Source organism: Marmota marmota, unplaced genomic scaffold (assembly GCF_001458135.2).
Source record: "Marmota marmota marmota unplaced genomic scaffold, marMar, whole genome shotgun sequence".
NCBI lineage: Eukaryota > Metazoa > Chordata > Mammalia > Rodentia > Sciuridae > Marmota > Marmota marmota.
Window position 1 is genome coordinate 15,177,416 of NW_026000164.1, and position 18,200 is coordinate 15,195,615.

Consider the following 18,200-nt stretch of genomic DNA (forward strand, 5'->3'; position numbering starts at 1 on the left):
CCCCCCCCCCCCGTCTCTCTCTGTCTTCCTCTCTCTCTCTTTCACCTCTCTCCCTTAACTTAGGGCCTATAAGGATAAGGATCAAGACTTCCCAGTAAAGGACAGACATTCTGATCCTCTATCTTCACCTGGAATTAAGACCTGTCACTTTGTCTCTTTTCCACACAAGAGATGAGAATAAGCCGGATTGAGCTCCTTTAGGTAGTTTTAGGTCTACAGGAAAGAGGATATTTCTCTAATTTGCATTCTTTACCAAATGGAGCCATTTCCCCCCCACAATGGATTCTGTTGTCTTATCAGCACTTCCAAAAGTTTTATTTTCTCTCTGATCTTTTGGCCCCAGAGGAAATCTCAGTAGGAGCTCCAGTCAACAATCCCTGGGCCCAGTTCCCATCTCCCAAGCCAACCCCAGAATCCGTGACTCTCAGGAGGGAGCGAACCTGCCCAGCCAAACCACTTAATCCCTCCCCCACCCCTCACTGATTACAGAGAACTTTTGTAACTTTTGTAACTTTTTGTGCAAAAGCTTGAAGAGCTTGTTCTCAACTCAAGGGCTCTAAAATAGAGCAAGGTTTGTCAGGTTTCTGAAACAGCAGCCAGACCCAGGGCAGGTCAGACTTGATTCCTGATGGATTAGGACAGTGTGAAAATTGAGAAATGCACTACCAACTTGGATTTTCTCTACAACGGCCCTCTGAGGCCTGCAGCCTGGTGATGTTATCATTGCCAAGATCTTGGGCAATGACCTCCCACAAGAGTAAGCCACAGCCTTCCTCTACACACTCATCAGTGCCTCTGGGACAATCAGCATTACTAGAGGCCAAGGTTAAGGAGGAGTGGGATTTGATACTTATTTACCCTGTGCACCCCGTGGTGGCACAGTGAATGAGATGGAGGAAAGGCTGATAAATGTCCCCACCTCTCCTTCCAGCTGGATGGCCCCTCTGTGGGAGGTGGGGTCATTCTGAAAGCAATGAGCACCATCTCTGGTCGTCACACTAGGAATATGCTACTGGGGGGTACTGGGTAGAAACCAGAGATGCTGTTCAACATCTTATGTTGCACAGGACACAAAGAATATCCAGTCCCAAAGGTCATTACAGCCAATGTTGAGAAAGGTTGATTAGGAGTTCTCCATTCTCCCTGGTCCAAAATGAGAATCTGTTCTCCATTCTCCCTGGCCCACCCTGCCCTCCCTGACTGCAACCTTCAGCTCCTTAGCAACTCTTCAAAGAGCCCCTGAGGGAGGAACTCACCCGCTCCATACTAGTACACCACCAGAGAACCTGAGATCGAACACTGAAGGGGAAAATAGCCAACCAGCTCTTGCCTAACAATTTATTAGATTAAAATTTGCCCCTGAGATGGGTGTGGTGGTGCCTGCTTGTAGTCCCCGCTACTCAGAAGCTGAGGTGAAAGGATGTCTTGAGATCAGCCGGGGCAGCATACCAAGAGCCCATCCATTAAAACAAAACAAAACAAAACCAAAAAAAAAAAAAAGTTTACTACTGAATTGACTTATTTTGGCAAATAGACTGAAGTAGGGGGATTTAAGTTTATTCATTCATTTTTAAAGCCATGAAGCTTTTTAGTAATTTTTTAAAATTTTACATGTTATGCCAACATAAATAAATCGAATAAAAGCAGGGCCACTGGGGTTGGGTGAGGCTGGAGAAGGGGTCTGGATTCAAGTCCTTGCTGGTCCCCCGGCATGTTTCTGAGACACACTCAGGTTTCCAGCGCTACATGAACATAGTACAGAAGCCAGCTCTTGGGTGACTTCTAAATCGCACCTCCTCCTGGTCTGCTTTTCTTCAGTCAGGCACAGTCCAAGTGCCCCCACCCCCATCCCTAATCTCTTCCACCTGTGAACTCAGGATGCTGACCTCGGAGCTCACTTGGGAACATATATCGACCCCATCTTCAACTCCCCCAACAAGCTCCAGTATCTGACTAATTGACCCCAGGAGGTTAGGTCCCAGCCCAAGTAAAGTCATCAAACTCTGCCTTGACACTTGGGTCTGGATGTTAAGCCTAATATCAACCCCTGCCCTCTACGGCTTCATGAACCAGCAGAGCTGGGTGAGATCTCGACAGTCCTGTGGCTGTTGTGCTTATCACATCTGAGGCATGGGTCCCCCCCAAGAAGAGCCTTCACTTCACCCATAAAGAATGGGTCTCATCACAAATCTACCACACCCACTGCCAAGTCCACCTCTGCATCTCCCAGAGCTGAATCCTCGTGCCCAGGGGGGAGTCCAGGTGCCTACTACCTTAGCCCTGGTCTCATTCAGATGCTTGATGGCAGTGACTGTCCCTGTGACTAACCACCTCTTCTTCCCCTTCCAGGAGGCTGCGTGTGCTTATGTTTTGATCGTGACCGCTGTGTACTGGGTGTCCGAGGCAGTGCCTCTTGGAGCTGCAGCCCTAGTGCCTGCCTTCCTCTACCCGTTCTTTGGAGTTCTCCGATCCAGCGAGGTTAGACCACTTGTGATCCAGCCCTCCTCGGCTTGGGTCCTACCGAGTTGGTGTGGGAGGGATCCAGGGAAAATGAGATTCATAGAGCACTTGAGGAGGGGCTTTCTCACCCCCTGGGACCACCCTGAACACTGCCTTTGCACCTGCAATTCCAGACCCGGAATTCCCCACCTTCCAGCCCATCCTTGTCTTTCAAACTGGCTCAAAACTTGCCTCTTTCAGGAAGTATACCTTGATTAGACACATCCAATTACATCTTCAATTTGAAACCTCCTAGGAACTATATGATGGGGACCTGTGAATCATCTGTGGCTCATCTTTTCCAGCCTCTTGCTGTCCATTTTTAGTAGCCACACACAAAGCAGGAATCAGCACCCCCCACCTGTTGTATCTCTCATTCAGAAAGCTGAGCCCATAGAAAGTAGGTGTTTGATCAGTGCTTGTTGACAGAGAGGCTTACCATGATTCCCTGGGTCCCCCAAAAAGAAAAAAAAAATCTGTTTCTTCCTCCCCAACTCCAGATTACCATGTGGATTTTCTTTACCCACTCTCTGCCTAGAGTCTGCCCCTCTGTTCACTTCCTGTGGCATTCTCAAAAGTTCAAGCAGAAGTGATCAACATTAAGCTCAGGTTGTAGCCAAATGTCAGGGCAAATGTTTATGCCTAGCACAAACAAGGAAGATGGGAACCAGCCAGAAGAGGAGCAAAACAGATGCCGGCTCTCAGTCATGAACATCTGGTTCCACTTGGGCTGTCTCATCAGGGCCCCTGGTCTCTGCTTAGTGTTCCTGATGAAGAGGTGGGAATGAGGCGAGTCAGAAGCAGAGAAGGGAGAGGAGAGGGAGCGAAAGTTGGAATTGCTAAGAGAATTAGGCGACATTCTAGAAGTGCTGCATTCATTATGGCCCTCCCAGGGCCTCTACGAGGTAGATGTTAATATTTCCAATCTACATGTGAGGGAAGAGGCTCAGGGAGCTGAGAAACTTACCTCAAATCACAAAGTAGGAAGTAGCAGAACTGGATTCAAACCTATACCTATTAGATTGCAGAGTTCACTGTATCGTAAGAAAGACATTCCATAAAGCACTGTGGGACTCCGTGGTGTTATCAGTCCATGGAATTACTACCTAGAACCGTGGGCCTCTCAGTCTCTGTGGTTTGAGGGAGGATGTCTTAACCCTGGCTAACAGAACTTTCTCAAAAGTCCCAAAGGTAGAATTAGGGGAGTGCAAATGAACACTTTGTATTTCTACTAGGTGAACTCAAGTGACCAGTTTCTGTTTGCTTTGACCTTGGGTTTCTTTTTTTCCTTTTTGGTTTTTGGTGGCATTGAGTAAACAGAGCATCAGGCTCTCTAAAAAGAATAGGATCCCCAAACTCTCAGCAGTACCTTTGTCTCTGGAGTGTACAACCTCAACATCCTGGGGACCCATCTAAAGCTAGTCCGTGACCAGCATCACCAGTGACTTCAATTTTTCTTTCTTATCTAAATAAGATAAATAAAGAATAGGGAAGATGGGTTTTTGTGCATGCCTAAAGGAAAAATTGACCTTAACCATGACTTTTCTTAAGAGAAGTGTACAAACTTGTGCTGCAGGTTTCCCTTTAAACTGAAACCAACCCTCAGGGGGGTAAGGGGAGAAAGAAGAAGGTAGAGGGCTAAAAATGAAGTTTAGAAAGATTGGAATCCCAAGTAACATTCTAATGGAATGACTGTTCATTAAGAGAATTAATCTTTGTCTTTCTCTTCAGGCAGCCCCAAAGCCACGGGTTGGCCTTGGCCTTAAAGTAGATGATATCTTTGTTTCTCTAAGGGCTGCCCACAGTAGGAATCCCCTCCAGCAGCCCCATCAGTCTACAGCAACTTGATGTTGCTAGGCAACAGCTATCCAAGGGTCACCCCTCTACATAGTCAGAGGGCCAAAGGACAGAGTCTGTGGGGGCAGCAGTTGGCAGGGTTAACAGGACTCTGCAGAGAAAAGAAAGAGCATCTTGAGGGATTAGGTGTTGGTACGCTGAGTGCTGGAGGGGTGAGAGGGCCTGTTTTATCATTTGAGATTTAAAAAAACCTAATCCATCCATTTGATATGAATGGCTTTGACTAGCAATGATATTCAGCGATTGGGCTACAGGGAAATGCCAGGAAGTTAGAGGACACGGGCTAGAGTGTTGCATGGGCCAGTTAACTGCAGACAGAGAATACCTGCTCTGCCACCAAGGCTCCTGGGGAAACGCTGTGAGTCCCCTCATCATCTGTGTGTCACGCCCTGAGTCCAGCGCATGCTTGACCAGCCCCTGCCACGACTTGGGCCATGTATCCACTTTGGCAAGTTTTCTCCAGTTTTAAAAATCCTACTCAATTACTCTCTTCGGTAAAGACTTTCCGAAGACCTCAGTATCGATCTCTTCCTTTTGAGCCTATTTGATGTTTTTAACTTTTAGATGGTCCATATCAGACACTCAGACATAAACTTTTGATAGACATGGGCTCTCTCCACCAAGATTCACCACCTCCCACACACCCCCAGGATTTATGATGTCTGACAGCCCATCCACAGCCCAGAGCCAACCCACATGGCCCTAAGCTCATGGTTCTTGAGCACAGCGTTTGTTGATTGTGTGTAACTAGTGTCATCTCTACATGAAGCCATGGGAACAGGATCAGTGTGGCTCTGGGACTGTGGCTTTTGTCCCTCGTGTTATTCATTCGACATTCTGAAAAGTGCTTCCTGAGTTCTGTATCTGCCATGTGTGAAGTGGGATGGGATGGTACCCAAGAATGACAAAAATGAAGAAAAACATAATTTCTGCACTTTCCAAGCTCATTTCTGGCCCTTCTGATGTTCCCACCCTCTGAAGCTAGACATGGGCTGTAGGGTTCTTCAGAGAGACAGAACCAACAGGGAAGTAGGATAAATACTGATGTAGATAGCGCTCGAGATAGATCCGTCAGGAGGAATTGGCTTGCTCAGTTGTGGAGGTTGAGAGATCCATGACCTGCCATCTGCAAGCTGGACACCCAGGGGAACCCATGGTATCAGTGTGGGACTGAAGGCCTGAGACCCTGGGGAGCTGATGGCGTAAATCCCAGCCCAAGAGCAGATGAGACGAGATGTCCCAGCTCAAGCAGTGAAGCTGGGAAAAGGGGGCAAATCCTCCTCCCCCACCTCAGTGGACTGGATGATGCCGTCCACATTGAGGACAGACATTCCAGTCTCACCCAGAAGCACCCCTACAGTTATACCCAGAAACCACCTTTCACCTGGGCACCCCTTAGCCCATCCAAGTTGGCACGTAACTGTAACCATCACCAGTTCATAAAATGGTTACCTTTTATGGTATTAGCTTGTCACCAGCAGGAATTTAGAATCATTTGCAAAGCTTAAAGTGCTTTCTTTCAACAGAAGGTGCTGGGAGGAGATATGAAATGAAGAAAAAAAAAAAAGGCTCCTGACTTTCAGAAGTTTCTATTCGAGTAGAGAAAAAAGCATAGAAAACGTGGGAAATGCAGAAGGCTCTGCAGTAGTTACACGCTCAAGTGCCCATACTTTGACTTGGCCACTTTTTGAGTACAATCTTTCTAAAGGGTTTTATAATTTCTTTTAAAAGGAAGTAGTTAAATATAGATTACCTTTTTCCTTGGAGCCTTCAAGATTTCTTGGAGGGGGTGGCCACAGATCCTCACTCAAAGGAGGCAGTGTGGGCTAGAAGGTAGCAGAGCTGAGGAGCCTGCGTGCTGAACAGATGACCTACAGAATCTTGAGTGACGTGTTGGCATCGGCTGCAGAGAGAGCTCAGAGGAAATTTGACTTGGCACATTAGAGGATTGACAGGTGGCTAAGCAGGATGGGGGTGGCTGAGGTATGGTAACAAGAGTCGATGTTGCCTGGATGATACAATCGGCTGAAACTGACAAAATGAAGTTTAATAAGGATACATGTTAGCAGTCGATGTGAAAAGGTCCTTGGCTTTTAGCTGAGTACAGGTTTACTATGAGTCATCTATCAGTACAATGTCACTGCCAAAACTTTGAGCAGTTACCGTATGCCAGCCCCTATGGGTTGTCATTTACATGCACAGTATCATTTAGTCTTCTATGAAGGAGTTATTATTTTTATCTTCATTTTACAAAGGAGGAGACTGAAGTTCAGAGAGGTCAAGTATCTTACCAAGGTTACACAGCTACTAAGTTCAAGATTGTTTGACTCACAAACTTGCAGTCTTGACCCGTGGGCAATAAATACCCAAATCTCCTGTTGAATTAACAAATGATGTGACCAGATCATCAAATTCTCTTCAAAGAGCTCATCTAGAGGTGGTTGGCCAGGAGGTAAAAAATCTGGAACCTGAGTCCCTGAGGAATGAAGAGAAGATTTAGGGGGACATGATTTGTGGCTTCTATGGCTCATCACTGGGCTCAAAGTCAAAGTGCCTCATACAGAGTGCTCTCCATTCTGGATAAGGGAAAACTCTGGAATGGGTTAGTTACCGTGTTTGATCCTCATGTTCCTGACCCTGGAAGTTGGAGCCAAATGACCACATCAGGCACACTGCAGATGGACTTTGAGCCTTGGCGGATAGGTTGAACTCTGTGTCTCTTTGACTTTAGAATTCCGTGATCTTTTTGTGTGCATCTGGCACTACTTCCCTCTGCTGCTACACAGAGCTTGGTCCTGGATTTTAGGTTTGTTTATGTTTGGTTTTTTGTTTGACTCCTTGTGACTCTCATTATTATCATTATATCTGCCTCAAAAGTCCTCTAAATGTGTTGCTCCCAATGTTGAAAACCTGGGCACAACACCCATGTCCATATAGTTAGCTAATATTTACAGTCTATAGGAGAAGAGTGCATAGGTGGGCACCCTAGGGCTCGGGTGGGGGTAGGGGCCAGAAGTAGGCAGGGGCTCAGGACCGCCATCCAGGAAATCAGGGTCGGGAACACCTTGTGCTGTCTCTCTCTAGCCCCTTCTCGACACTCTCTCCCTCTCTCTCTTTCTCTCTCTCACCCTCGGTCCACCAGCCACATCAGTGGCCCTGCACTGCAAGCCTCTGGGACAGCTTCTAATTCCTGCCAGGGAAAGAGAGGAACAGAGGCAGCTCCCACTGGAATAGCAAACCATCTCTGCAGCAAGTGACATTTGAGTCTGGTGTCATGAATCTGTTTCCCTGTTGGCCCCTCATCTTCCTGACCCACTAGATGCCCACCCATTGCCTAGTCTGTGGTTTTCTCTATTTGTTTAAACTTGGAGGCTTTTCCTACTCCATTCTTGACCCTGCCTTTCTGGCCTCTGCTCCCCATGAAGGCTAATCCTCCTCTTGCATGCAGGCCCTTTGGATATGTAGGCTATGCATGAGGCCGCCACCTGCCTGAGCCCAGCCTACCCACCATCCTCTGCCATCTGCACACAGCTTGGGCTGAGCGGCATGCCTGGGGCCTTAAGTAGGAACCTACCATCCTTGCCACCTTTGAGACCAAGTCCATGTTTCCATGGGAGAAACAACTTCCTCAGACTAGACCAGACCTTCACCCCTGGGCTCAGAGCCCAGCTCTTGCCTCAGCCTCCCCACATCTGGGCACATCTGGGCAGTTCTCACAGTCCCAAAGCAGAAACTGGGGCAGAGTAGCAGGTGTGAACCAGTGTCTCCAGCCATGCTGAGGCTAAGTGATTTCAGGATCAGGTGGGCACCTATCTGGATCTCTCTGCTTTCGATTATTGAAAGCAGGGTTTGCAAAGAATGTTTGTAGCAAAGCAACACCTTTTCTTTAAACCAAATCTTAGGAAACTCAATATATAAAACAGGAATAAAAATCTTACTCAATTTGGGAATGGGGGCCTAGAGAGCCAGCTACTTGGACCTTTCCCTCTTACTCTTTCTTCTCCACAGCAGCCCCTGAAGTTTCCTGAGGCAGTGGGTGTGGCTTGAAAAACCTCTGTTCTTGGCAGTGCAAGAGAGGGGATGGAAAGGGTGTCCGAGCCCAGGCTGGCGCTTCCCCAGCAGAAGTGGCCTGCCTGCCTGTCCCCAGGGAAAGGCAGAGAGACAGAGAAGGCTGGCTTCGGGGCACTGCTTGGGCACTAACTAGAGTGCAGCAATAGGGGCCCCTGGCCTCAACAGGGCTAAGAGGGAGCTGGCCCAGGCTTTCATTATTGCTGCTCACTACTGAGATCTAGAGGGTTCCATCACACAATTGTTGAGATGAACCAAAACTATGTGTGTTGCTTCACCACGAGGCTCCTGAGGGCTAGACACTCACCTTTTGAAGAAGGTTCCCACAATTCACTGGATTTCTTTTCTTTTCTGTTTTTATTTTGTTTTTGTTTTAACCAGAGATTGAATCCAGAGGTGCTTAATCACTGAGCCACATCCCCAGCCCTTTTTGTTTTTTTGTTTTTATTTTGGGTCTCACTAAGTTGCTTAGGGACTCACTGAGTTGATGAGGCTGGCCTTGAACTTGCCTCAGCCTCTCAAGCCACTGTGATTACAGGTGTGGGCAATTCACTGCATTTCTGAGGCGTGCCACCCGTGTCAGGAGAGTGGATACAGTCACATACACAACCTGCTGCTCTCTGGCTCCGAGTAGGGGGAGGGATTCCCACCTCCACCGTGAGTAAGTATGGTGGAAATGCAGGGAGGGTGAGGATCCAAGTTTGCAGCAAGATAGAACTGAGTTCAAATCTAGCATTGTCCCCGACCAGTCTTGAGCAAGTTCTGCAGCTCGACTGACTGCTGTTTACTCATCTCAAACATGAGAGTAATAGAAATCCCCACCCTCTGGAGATTTATGGCAATTTCAGACTATTATGAGTACGAAAGTGCCAACTGGGAAGAACTGGTCTGTCTCTGTCACACCTCTGTGGGACAGTCCCAAGAAGGATGATCAGATAATCAGTGAACAAGACAGTGAGCTGAGGTAAACATCCAGATTTCCATTATCAAACTTTTAGGAATAGAACCACAAATTCCTGTTTTATTTTCATTTTGGGGGGATATCAGGGATTGAACCCAGAGGTGCTGAACCAGTGAGCCACATCCCCAGTCCTTTTTATTTTTTCTTTTGAAACAGGGTCTACTAAGTTGCTTAGGGCCTCACTAAGTTGTGGAGACTGCTTTGAACTGGTGATCCTCCTGCCTCAGCCTCCCAAACTACTGGGATTACAGGCATCTGCCACTATGCCCAACCTGCCTCCCATTTCCAAAACTCCTTTGAAAGATAAAAAACATAATATCTGTAGTCTCCCCTTTTCCATGGGGAGGGATGTTTCAAGATGGAGACTTGAAACCACTGGTAGTACAGAACCCTATATACATAGTTTCTTCTTATGTGCTCTGTAGTGTCTTCACATAGGGCCAGAGTTAATCTATCCATCCATATTTTATGTCGTGATGCCTCCTTCACATCTCTACTCTGTGCTTTGGAGCCATTATGAAGTAAAATAAAGGTTATATGAACCCAAGCGCTATGATACTATGACAGTGAATCTGATAACTGTGATGACTACTAAATGATAATGGGAGGGTAGTGTATATACAGTGGATATGCTGCGTGAGGGGATGATTCATCTATGTCCCCAGCAGATGAGATTTCATTGTGCTACGCGGAGAATAATGTTCAATTTAAAACTTGTGAATTATTTGTTTCTGGAATTTTTCATTTAATATTTTCTGCCCAGAATTGGCCTTGGGTAACTACAACCACAGAAAACAAAACTGTAGATGAAAGGAGATTTCTGTATCTAGAGAGAAATAAAGAATACTGTGCCCAAAGTAGTTCATCATTAACTGATGTCATTTACAGTTCCTTGACACGGGACCAGATAGTTAGCAGACCACGTTTGGCAGCTTTCTGTCCTTTCTTACCTGTGATTATAGGCTGAGTCAGAAAGTTCTTTCGAAGCTGTCACTCTTTGCTTAAGAAAATTTGGAGAAATCTTTGTCTCTTAGGTCTGTTGTTCCCTCTGACATCATGTCCTTCTCTCGTTCCCTTCCTTTGCTCACGTGCTGGAGCTGATTCCTAACCCCACCCTCAGCCTCCAGCTTTGATCTCTTTTTACTCCCTTAATGGTAACATTTATCGAGCACTTCAGATGCACCAAGCACTGTTCTAAGAACCCACAGGCACTCTTACTTAAGGCCCACGTCATGACAGATCCAGTGAACTGTGTAGCATTGCCATTGGCACTTACAAGGTTGCAGTGTCAGGGTCCAGAGGTTCATTAGCTTGTCCAGTGGCCCACAACTCACCGGTGGTTCGCCATCCTCCTGCCCCAGGGCTGGAGCTCCTCATTGCTGTACTCTACACACCTTTCCAAGGTGGCCTCCGTGAACCCATCTTTTATAAAACACAGCCCAGCTACCCCTGTGCTCTCCAAGTTCAGTGACGTGGCACATTAAGAAAACCACAGAGAAGAAAGGCGGAAAAAGCAACCAAGGTGCAAACCCTAATGTCACGAAACCCTGCACTTGACTCCCAGGAGGAGCACCCCTTGAGAATCCAACTTCTCTTCACAAACAACTCAAGCATCCTCTGTTATCTGGCTTCTGAGTCACAGAATATCGATTATAGGATATTAGAAGTGGGGAAAGGGCTGCTAAGGGCAAGGATCCTGGCAACAGCTGCAGCAACCTAACTATAGGACACAGAAAAGCATAAAATGCAGATGTGGGGCTTGGCACGGCAGCAGCCTGGACGGGTAGCTTAGCGAAAGCGCAGCAGCGTGGAGTTGCTGGCTGAGGGTGCCATCTCGGAGGGCTGGCAAGAGGCTGGAGAATGCCCGGGCTCTGTTAATAAAGGCAGGAAGGAGGCAGAACATTTCAGAAAATGATTAAGATAATCCTCAGCAATCCTGGGACTCTGGTGTTCCCTGGGGGGTTCTAAATAAGCAAGGTTTTATTGTGAGAGAAAAATCAATGGGCTAGAAAACTAACAAACAACACCACTGTGCGGAATTTTAATTTATAAAAGTGAAAAGGCAGCCCTGTGGCTTTGCTCTGAGCCCACTGTGTGCTAATGGCCTCAGACCAAATCAGCCTTTGTGGGGAGCATTTAATAACAGGAAGAGTCTCTAGAAATCCTGGCTGTCTACATGGCAAGCCATGTTAGCTGGGTCACTTAATGTTTGTGACAACCTTACAAAGTAGGGCCTCCCATAACCTTTTTCTTTTTTAATAAGAAAATTGAAGCCCAGAGAGGTTGAATAACATGCCTAGGCTTACACAGCCAAGACTTGGCTGGCTCTGCAGTCCTTGATTTTCCCACTGGACTATGCTAACTTTATAATCACAAACTACAGCCTGAGTGCCAGGCTGCATCTCCCAAGCACATGGTAACACCAGACAGCAAGAAGGGCATATGAATAGACTCTCACCCACCAAACACCCAAAGAGAAAACAGCACAGAGCCAATATCTCACTGAAATTGGGCCGTATTTAGCCAAGCCCTGGGCATTTAGGGCCAGCCTCAAGACAGCAATTATGGAAGATAAGAAATAGGTGTCAATGCAGTCCGTTGACCAAGAAAATTCTGGTCCCAACCAGTTTCCAGATTGTCTAGGTGGCTTTGGATTCAGACAGACCTGGATTGATATCCTACCTCCACCCCTGCACTGTGACCTTGGAAATGTTCCTTCACCTCTCTGAGCTTCCTTGTCTGTAAGTCAGACATCAGCCTCAAAGGGCTGTGGTAGATCTCAAAGGAGAAAGTGAATGCAAACTGCAGGGTGCCTGGCACCCAGATCTCCACCTGTCGGTGCCTTCCTTTCCCTTTGAGCAGAATCCACAGGAAATAGCCACACCTGCTGTTAGGTACTGAGCCTCCTAAAAGGCTATCACAGACAAACTGGTGTCCTGGAATGATACGTGCCAAGGAGGGAGGAAACTAAATTTTGTCATCAGTCCCCTAAGAAAGTAATTCTGGTCTCATTGACTTCAATAGCTTCACAGCAGACACACATCATGATGGAGGAGCCATCTCCAAGAAGTACGTTGTCTGGCTCCTGCTGTGGGTTCCCTCCTCTGCAGACAGACAGTAAAGCCCTCTTGGTGCAGAGCTGCCTCCTGCAAGCCTGAGAGGGAAACCTGGCAAGGATAGGGTCCTGGGCTCCCAGCCACCACCGCGACATCCCAGCAGCTCCCACATCTAGCTAGGGGGCAGCATCTCCCTCATGCCACTGCCCCTCACCCAGAACCCTGGACCCCAGAGTCACAGGGCGTCCCTCTGCTCTTGGGGAGCCTCGACGACCATAGTCAGCTGAGGAATAAGCCTGGAGACAAGATCTAGGTTAGCCAGATGCAGAGAACTCCTCTCCCAGGAAATGGTCGCAAAGAGGACAGATGTTCCCATTGCATAGATCTCATCAACCAAATGCAATGAAATTTCCATGGGGCAAAAGAGAGAGGGAGAAATGGAGCAGCCTGACTTTATTATGGCTTTGATGTTATCAAAGTGTTACGTGCACGAAGCCTAAAAACTGAATAATAAAGTCTCTGCCCTTCCCCATCTTGATCCCGCCTCAAGCCCCACTCTGCCCTCAGACTAAGGATCTTTCAGCTTTGTTACCTGCTTCTCTGGCATTAAGCTCCATATTCCTATGTGATATTGTTGCACTAGTTCTTGAATCGTCATTTATAGACATTTTCGGTTGACTTCCTGTGAGGACAGATGACGATTTTGTTCTTTTATATCCTCTGCTGCCTCTCCTCCACCCCCCAATATAGTTATATCAGTTTTTGTAAATTCAATCATCAAAATGTAATACTGGTATGATTATGCAAATATTGGTCACATATTTTACTATGTTTAGTTTCCTTCTTTTGTTCCATTTTTATCTTTCCTGCAGTTAATTTTTTTGTTTTCTCCCTTTAAGAGAAATTTTAAATTAGAAGTTTAATTTTTCTATATATTTTTCTTTCAATGTCTGTCATGTTCCTTCCAGCTAGGAGCAATTCTCGTGTACGTGAAATATTTACTGAGTATCTACTTTGGGATATAAGGTGTTAAGAGATAAAGAAAAGGCCCCGCAGTGGTTGCTCAAGCCTGTAATCCCAGCGGCTCCAGAGGCTGAGGCAGGAGGATCATGAGTACAAAGCCAGCCTCAGCAAAGGGTCTCAGCAACTCAGAAAGACCCTGTCTCTAAATGAAATACAAAATAGGGCTGGGATGTGGCCCAGTGGTCGAGTGCCCCTGGATTTAATCTCCAGTACGAGAGAGAGGAGAGAGAGAGAGAGAGAGAGAGAGAGAGAGAGAGAGAGAGAGATAAAGAAAGGTCCTTAGGCATTAGCAGTGCAAAACTGAGTTGAAAAGTAAGAAATTAAAAAAAAAAAAATTGACCGAACAACAGAACAAGTACAAAACACCAGTTCAAATGTTGCCCCAAGTGCCCTATGGTGTGTGGAACTAAGTGTCCATAGGGATCTGTTAGACTTGCCTCTCCCTCCCCGAGGGTGCCCTTTCCTAGGTGCATAAGGCATGCTTAGGTCCATCTCTCAGGTCTCAGCAAAACACTGGACAGAGAGTGTCCTTGTGCTCCCTTTTAGAAGCAAGATTCTGGCAACTACATATAATCCAATGTTTCTTTTCTTCCCTTTTTATCATCTATAATTTTCTTCCTTATTTGGCAATGCTTTCTCTTATTCATTAAAATGTATATACAAAAAATTAAGGCAAATTATAAAAACACCTTCAATAACTCCTAGTGGGCGTGGTGGTGCACGCCTCTAATCCCAACAACTTGGGAGGCTGAGGCAGGAGGATCACAAGTTCTAAGCCTGCCTTGGCAACTCAGCAAGACCCTGTCTCAAAATAAGAAATAAAAAGGGCTGGAGGGGCTGGGGTTGTGGCTCAGTAGTAGAGCGCTTGCCTTGCATGTGTGAGGCACTGGGTTCAATTCTCAGCACCACATACAAATAAATAAATAAAATTTAAAAATTCATCAAAACTAGTAAAAATATATATAAAAAAGGGGATGCTGGAGATGTAGCTCAGTGGTCGAGCACTTGTCCAGCATGCCCAAAGCCCTGAGGACAATCCCCAGTACTGAAGGGCAGCGGGGAGTCTATCCAGGAGAAACAATCACATTTACATAAGGATATTTTATGCAGAAGGTCATTCTTTTTTTAAAATATTTTAAATTCCAATTAGTTATACATGACAGTAGAGTACACTACGACACATCATACATAAATGGAGTATAATTTCTCATTCTTCTGGTTGTACATGATATAAAATCCCACTGATTGTGTAGTCATATTTGTACATGGGGTAATAATGTCAGAAGATCATTCTTTGCTCCATTGTAGCACAAATGAATATTCAACAAAAGGAAAATGACTAAATAAATTCCGTGGTAAATTATGTTGCCATTAAAACGAACTTTCCCAATAAATTTAAATATTATAAGAAAATGATCAGGAAAAAAAATAAAGAAAATGATCAGGGTATAATATTAAATGGGAAAAAAAGGCAATGTATATACCTTTCATAATGTGAAAATCCATTTATGTATCTATATAGCCATAGGGAAAAAAAGAATTGAGGGGAAAATACTAAGTTATTAACAAAAGTAGAATAATTTTTCTATATTTTGAGATTTTCCATACTGAGCATGTATTCTTTTTCCTATAAATAGGAAAATAATTTTCTGAATATTTTTAAAAACATTAAACATGAGATTTGGATATAAACCTAAGTTTATTTTAATAATTTTTAAAGAGTAAAATAAAATTATCCATGTGTTTATTCTTTAAAATCATATTCACATCAAATTTAAATACAAATATTATGTTTTAAAAAGTTGGGAAGCTGGTGTGGTGGCGCATGCCTGTACCCCAGAGTCTCAGGAGAATGAGGCAGCAGGCCTCAGCAACAGTGAGGCGCTAAGCAACTCAGTGAGACCCTGTCTCTAAATAAAATTCAAAATAGGGCTGGGGATGTGGCTCTGTGGCCAAGTGCCCGTGAGGTCAATATCTACCCATGGGTTTATCGGATGGGTTAAATGAAATCATCTTTGTAAAGTGCTCACACAGAGACTGCCTGGTATGTGCTGGGCAGATATTGTTCTAAAGTAATCAGCTATCTCAGCTGGTGGTGTAGCTCAGTGGTAGAGCACTTGCCCAGCTTGCACAAGGCCCTGGGTTCAACCCCCAGCACCACAAGAAAAGCTATTTGATGACGCTCCCCTCCCTGCTGGCTCTTTGCCAGCCTCTGCCCATGAAGGAGTTGGGGCACTACCTGTTCTCCCCGCTGGCCAGGCCTTGGGTCTGGGAGAGTAGCTGACCTGCCTGGGCCTCCCCGCAGGTGGCAGCCGAGTATTTCAAGAACACCACTCTGCTGCTGGTGGGTGTCATCTGCGTGGCGGCCGCCGTGGAGAAGTGGAACCTGCACAAAAGAATCGCCCTGCGCATGGTCTTGATGGCCGGAGCCAAGCCGGGCATGTGAGTCGTACTCGGGACACCTAGTACGTCCAGCCTGTCAGGTCGCAGTGGGACATTCGCGGTAGCTTGTCATTCTCTCATGGGGATAGGGTAATACTAGAGTTGTGGGGCTCCCATCCCCTATCAATGAGAGTTCCTGTGGCCGTGGAATATAGATTTGAATCAGTGACCCTGGTGTCACTGTCAGCAGAACCCAGAGAACTTACCTGGTAACCTAGACTGCAAAGGCAGCGGGTTAAAACACACAAGGGGCTCATTAGGTAATACAGGGGCCAACTTTTCTCTGTCTATCAGGGAGCAGGCTGGAGGAGGAAGTGGGCATCCTCTCTGTCATTTAAGGAACCTTGGATGTTTTCTCCCATCCGCCCACCAGTTTTTGTTATGGCTTCAGAGCAGACGCATTAGACATGTTGCATTGATGAAGCTCTCAGCTGCTTCCTCTTTCCACTGTGTCAAGAAGGCCACGTGGGAGAGACTGGCCCCTGGAGGCATGCATGGGAATGTCGCGGTTGGTGCTTTGGGGAAGCCTCCCTCCTGCTGCCCTGGGCACCTTCCTGTGTCAGCCCTTCTTGCTTCTTCTGGTTTACAACTATTACATGTCATGGAAGGTGTACTGACTCTTGGGAGTGGGCATAGAAATAGATCATTTATATTATTACTTTTCAAAATCAGTCCCTTAGACACATAGGCTTTGCTTACGCATATGCTCCTGTCTCGTAGATCATCATCTGGGACTGCTAACTGCCCCTCCCCAACTATCTTGTCCCTACATTCCATCTCCTAGGCCCATGGCACTGTTCCCCCACATCATGGTGGGATGGGACTCTGTGGCTTTGGGAAACCTCTGTGTACTGTCTTCAAGAATTTTTGTCCACTTGTGTTTCCACTCTTCCCTCATACCACATCACCTAGCACATTCCCACCCTGCTCAGTCTTCACCCAGTTGCCAGGGCATGTGCAGGCCAGAAAACTCACGTTGCTGTCAGCCTAAACAGAGCACCCCCAGGATAGGCCCCTGCTTTGTCACAATCACATGACAAGTGTACTTCCCGAAATTGTGTGAAGTCGATGATTCCACCTAAAATCACAAACACAGGTGATATTGGGCACATTGCACAGTGTTTCAAAGTCAAAGAGAAAGCATTTGAAGGTTATCTTCGTTAGTGTTTTCCTCCAAGTGTTGACTCTTTTAGATACCAGATGAAAGAGTTCACACAGTGGTATGGAATACTGCTGTGACTTTGGGGCCACACTTTTAGCATGTTGACAGTGGGATGTGTAGTGGGCAAACTGTGAGCCCCTAACATTAGTCTCTATTTGGTAACAACTATGGTGACTTGGCTGCAAAGTAGGAAATACAATGGTACACAGAATTGCTGGCTACAAGGGCAGAAGATTTCCCTTGCCAGGTACACACTTGTAATCCCAGCAACTCAGGAGGCTGAGGAGGAGAATTCTAAATTCAAGGGCAACCTTGGCAAGTTATTGAGACCCTGTATATATAAAGAGCTGGGGGTGCAGCTCAATGGTAAAGCACCCCTGGGCTCAATCCCCAGCACCACCAGAAACAGAACAAGAATTCCCTTATACACAGGAAACACATTGCTAAGCTCCACATAATATCCACACGGAGAGAAGAGCAAATAGTAGGTCCACACCCTGTGACCTTCTACCAAAGCTATGTGAGCTTACTTTGCTTAAGTAAGGGCTTTTTCCTGACTAAGGTCACTAGCCCATGAAGTGTGATTCATTCATGTGACAAATAATGAAATTAAGGCTCATTCAGTGCCAAGCACTAGGAGTACAAAGCTGAATGGCCCGGTGGGTAAAAGCTGGCTACAGATTCTAGACCAGGTAGGGAGGAGGCCCCAGGGGGTTTCTGCGGGATCTGCCATTGGCCGGGGAGATGGGCACTCTGCTAACGCCCTGCCGGCCACCCTGCCTTCCAGGCTGCTGCTCTGCTTCATGTGCTGCACCACGCTGCTGTCCATGTGGCTCTCCAACACCTCCACCACGGCCATGGTGATGCCCATCGTGGAGGCCGTGCTGCAGGAGCTGGTCAGTGCCGAGGAGGAGCAGCTCGTGGCGGGCAACTCCAGAGCCGAAGAGGCCGAGCCCATCAGTACGGTTTGCTGGAGTTCATCTCCTCTCTGCTCCCCCAGCCTCCCCCCGGGTGCCCTGCCGGTCTTCTCTCGTGGTATTGCCCAGCTTGGTGCCTGTCCCCATAACCCGCTCATTTCCACTTTCCCTCTCTTCCACACCAGCTCTTATAACCTGGAGCTTCCCTGATCCCC

The 18,200-nt window shown here is 46.6% G+C and overlaps 1 protein-coding gene across 1 annotated transcript in view; it reads left to right on the plus strand.

Annotated features, from left to right (window-relative positions):
* The window catches only part of Slc13a4 (solute carrier family 13 member 4), a 43,028-nt gene that overhangs the window by 3,574 nt on the left and 21,254 nt on the right, over window positions 1-18,200 (plus strand). The window contains exons 3-5 of the mRNA XM_048786903.1: window positions 2,350-2,478; window positions 15,770-15,906; window positions 17,856-18,028. Of these exons, the coding sequence (XP_048642860.1) occupies window positions 2,350-2,478; window positions 15,770-15,906; window positions 17,856-18,028 (439 nt within the window). The remainder of the gene's footprint in view (window positions 1-2,349; window positions 2,479-15,769; window positions 15,907-17,855; window positions 18,029-18,200) is intronic.